Source organism: Drosophila miranda, chromosome XR (assembly GCF_003369915.1).
Source record: "Drosophila miranda strain MSH22 chromosome XR, D.miranda_PacBio2.1, whole genome shotgun sequence".
Taxonomy (NCBI): domain Eukaryota; kingdom Metazoa; phylum Arthropoda; class Insecta; order Diptera; family Drosophilidae; genus Drosophila; species Drosophila miranda.
The window spans coordinates 45054554-45058634 of NC_046674.1; the positions used below are offsets into that span (position 1 = coordinate 45054554).

The following is a 4081-nucleotide window of genomic DNA, read 5'->3' on the forward strand; positions in this document are numbered from 1 at the left end:
TTAGCGTCTTCCAGAGCGCAGACCTACTCCACTTTCTCATCAAGTTTCCCCAACCGAAGCTGGTCTGTAGGAAAATGCTTATTTTCCCGGTCCAACATCAGAACAAGATACTGGATTTCAGCGAGGGAGACATCGTGGCAGAATGCGGGCCCCAAACCCTCAGCATCGGGGATTGCGAAGCCACCATCGGTGCCACTTTTTGCAGAGAACGCGAGGGGATCACCTGCGCTCAGCAGATGGTGACCGGGTCCGTCGCGCACTGCGCGACTTCGCCCGGTCACTTGGATCCGATCGTCGTGGTGGACCACGGCACCATCATCGTCAACGACGCAAGGTTCACCGTTGTAGATGAGGCGGGGACCACCCAAGCAATCTCGGGATCGTACCTGGTTACGTATTCCCACCGGGTCTCGTTTAACGGGACCTGGTACGTGAATCACCTCGGCGACTCCAAAAGAAAGGCGGTGGTACCGGCGATGACTCGAATAAACGTAACGGCACACAAGGAAAAGCTAAGCTTGCCGTTCCTATGGGAGTTAAGTCTACAAAATTCAAACTACATCAACGACCTGAACGAGACGGTGACGATAAGGAGCGCCGCCTCCTATTTGTTCACCCTCGTCGTCGCCATCCCTCTCTGCGCCATCATCTGGGTGCTATACCGCCGCCTCAAATCCCAAGGCCTTCGGAACGAACATACAGCACGAGACGTGGAGGCCGCCCCCCGTAACCCCCCGGCCAATGACGAACCGGCCAGAACAACAGAGACGGCGCACGGTACTGTCGCCCCCGGCAGAGCCTTCCCGCGGCGATACATGCCCAGAGGCCGGCCGAGCCCAGCGATAAGAGCTGGCCCTACACCCGGCCCATCGGCGCCCGAAATCCGATCGGAGCCCGCGTGCGACGCATAGCTGCGCTGCCCGTAAAACGGAAGTTACGAAGGGAAAAGACGACGAAAATGAAATAACAAAAAAAAAAAAATAAAATAAAACAAAGAAAGAACGAAAAAAAATATATAAATGTCAATTCGGCAGATTCATGCATTACACTCATTACACACATTCATAAACCCATGCCCCAAACGTCCATAATCGTCCCACGGATCCATTTACCATAGCTTAGATTACAGAATTGCAAGCCCGCTGACGCCGGCTCCCGTGAGTCGCGCTGTCAGCGGAGGGAAATGCATGACGTTAGAAATACAAAAAAATAAGTCAGATTCCGAACGCCGAGCGAGCAAGGCGATTTTGATAAAACCCTACTATACAAGAACCAAAACAATGTAAGTTTTCGTCACGCCCCCTGGGACTCCCTAGAATTAAGAAGATTAAAGTAGATTAAATAGAAAATAGACACTCTCCCCCTCCCCGAACTCTACGCACCGAAGAACCAGCCATGAACGCCACCGAGAACACCCCAGCTAAGGCGCACCAGAGAGCCGCTGCATCAGCAGAGTCACCCGAAGTCGTAGACTTCACGGATTTCTCCGACGCCGAGGAACCGGAGTCCGCTGCCAAGGCGGACGAGGAAGCTGCCCCGAAGCCAGGAGTAGCCGAAGAACCCCACACCTCCGATGGGGACATATACGCGGATATGGAGCTAAACGCCGACGAGGCAGGGCCAGCGGACCACGAGGGTCCCCGAGACAGCCCCCCGCGGTTCTCCCGCCGACCATCCGGGTTCCGTCGAGAGAACCTGTGGTCGCCGCCGCCGTATAAGCGACGAGCCGCGCCCTGCTCCCCGGAGCCAGGGTCACCGTCATTCGAAGAGGAGTTCGAAGATGCCGGTTCTAGCCAGCACAGCTTCCCGGAACCAGAGACGCCATCATACGCGCCGATGTTCGAACAGGAGTTTGAAGATGCCGGTTATCACCAGCGCCGCGATCCCCGAACCGGCCGTGGCATTTACCGCCCCGAGAGGGGGCTGGAGCGTTACACACCGAAACCATACAACGCGTACTACGACGACGGGGAGAGCGAAGAGGAGGAACCCTACGGTCGGCAATTCATAGCCGAAACAGAGACCTTTCACCACACGGTCACGCCATGGGGATACGCGTCACGCGTAACCACCAGATGTCCGTAGACGTCTTTGTCCCTCCCGGCCGGAATGTCAACGCGTTCTTCAGGAAATTCCGAGAAGCCGCGGAACCAATCGACTACCGCTCCAAACCGGCCGCCCCAGCCAGGGCAAGCCCCCCGCACGCCGAAGCGCGACCGCCAACGCCCGCATCGGATCCTCCCCGACGCCCCAATCCTCCAGAAGAGTCAGCGGCGACCACACCAACGCACGCCGAAGCGCCCCACGCGGAGGCAGCGCAAGGCCCTCCCACTGAATGGCCCACCTGGGCTACAGAAGAGGGAAACGCCGCTCCGGTTCGACAAGCGGAGCTGACCGAACCGGAGGAGCAGTGGGAAACGGGGCCGGACAGCGGGTACCCCACCATGACCCTACGGAGGGTAAAACAACCCGTTGCGGAGGAGACGGCGCCGACCCCCAAAACTGGGGAGTGGGAAGGACAAGACGAGTTGCTGGTGGACTCCGACTTGGATGAAATACTACGATTTCTTCAAGACAAATCTACGCGGGAGGGGCAAAGTCCAGCGGACTTCTCCCTGATCGAAGAGCTGTACCAGCCCACCTAGTGGGTATTCGCGCCGGCAGATTGGCAGGTGAACATCCCAGGCCGAGCCCTACCGGCGGGCCACATCGAGGAGATACACCAGCGGCTGCTGGAAACGGAGAGGCATTTTTCCCCTTTTTATATCTCCAGTTTCCCTTAAATATATCGTTACTTAGCCTTAGACTTCACTTACGCGGAGACCCAGCGAAGTTTTCCCGAGCGCGCAAGTGCCGAGCAGACTTCACTTACGCGGAGACCCGGGCCGAGAATAGAGGTTGTCCCGCGTGACAACTAAGATACAAGTTAAGAATCCTTCCGGGAACGTGACGAAACAACAAAAAATAGTCAATGTAAGAAATTACCTGTATAACCAGCAAGCTAATAAATCATTATTGTAACGAGAACCAACCCCGTGTAAGTCATTTTTGGGGATCCAAACCCCTCCCCGATCACCCTTACCAACAACTACTCGCCAGCGAGCCACACTAACCTCCACTAACCCCCGATCAATCCTCGAAACCCCCCCTCACGCAGGTGTGACACGCCCTGCGCCCCTCTCTCGACTCCCACAGGTGTGACTCGCCCTGTGACCCCTCTTTCCCGACCCACGCAGGTGTGCCTCGCCCTGCGCCCGCCTCTCTCTCGACCCACGCGGGTGTGCCTCGCTCCGCGCCTTTCTTCTCGACCCTCACGTCCGCCCAGTAAGACGAGCCGACCCCCCCTTTCGGAGTTCCTGCGAACTACAAATTTCTTGTAGGAAGACCCCTGGACAGGACTGAGCTTACCTCAGCCTGGAAGAGGAGACATTACAATATGTATATATGTATAAACGATATGAATATAATATATGAATATAATATATGATATTAGAAATAAGGAAATTAAAAAGGTATAAAGAAAACGAGGGGGAACGTTGTGAGTTGCTGCGGAGACCGCAACTCTACAGTTATACCCGATACTAAGTCAGTATGGCTCTCCTCCGGCAGACGCCGCTAATATTAAACGACACGACAAAGAGTGCGTGCGAGAGAGACATAAAATCAGTATGAGCGTGACGTCGGGCGCTGCGTAGCCACTGCAAATTGATTTGTTCCTTTTGGCTATAAAAATTATCTGATCTGATCCAGATTCAGCAATCTGATAGATATAGTCATTATCTATGATTCTGCGTTTTTAGTTTTCTCGAATGTGCAATATTGTGGATTCAACAGATTTTCGTCCTTTGTGTGGGCGGAAGGGGGTGATGCGAAATTTTGAGATACACGTTTTATAGTAAGGTCTAACAGGAGTGCGTATACCAAATTTGGTTACTCTAGCCTTAATAGTCTCTGAGATTTGTGAATATCCAAAGATTTGCATCCTTTGCGGGGGCGGAAGGGGGTGTGGCGAAATTTTGAAACAAACTCGTCTCGGTCCGATATATTAGAAGTGTGGATACCAAATTTGGTTGCTCTAGCT

General features: G+C 54.2%; 1 protein-coding gene across 1 annotated transcript; it reads left to right on the top strand.

Annotated features, from left to right (window-relative positions):
* Positions 1–1023: 1023 nt before the first annotated feature.
* On the top strand, positions 1024–2645 carry LOC117186103 (serine/arginine repetitive matrix protein 1-like). The gene is made up of 3 exons (XM_033386199.1): positions 1024–1282; positions 1388–2057; positions 2129–2645. Exons 2-3 carry the CDS (start codon positions 1396–1398, stop codon positions 2643–2645), a joined length of 1179 nt encoding a protein of 392 aa, XP_033242090.1. The 5' UTR covers positions 1024–1282; positions 1388–1395.
* Positions 2646–4081: the final 1436 nt, after the last annotated feature.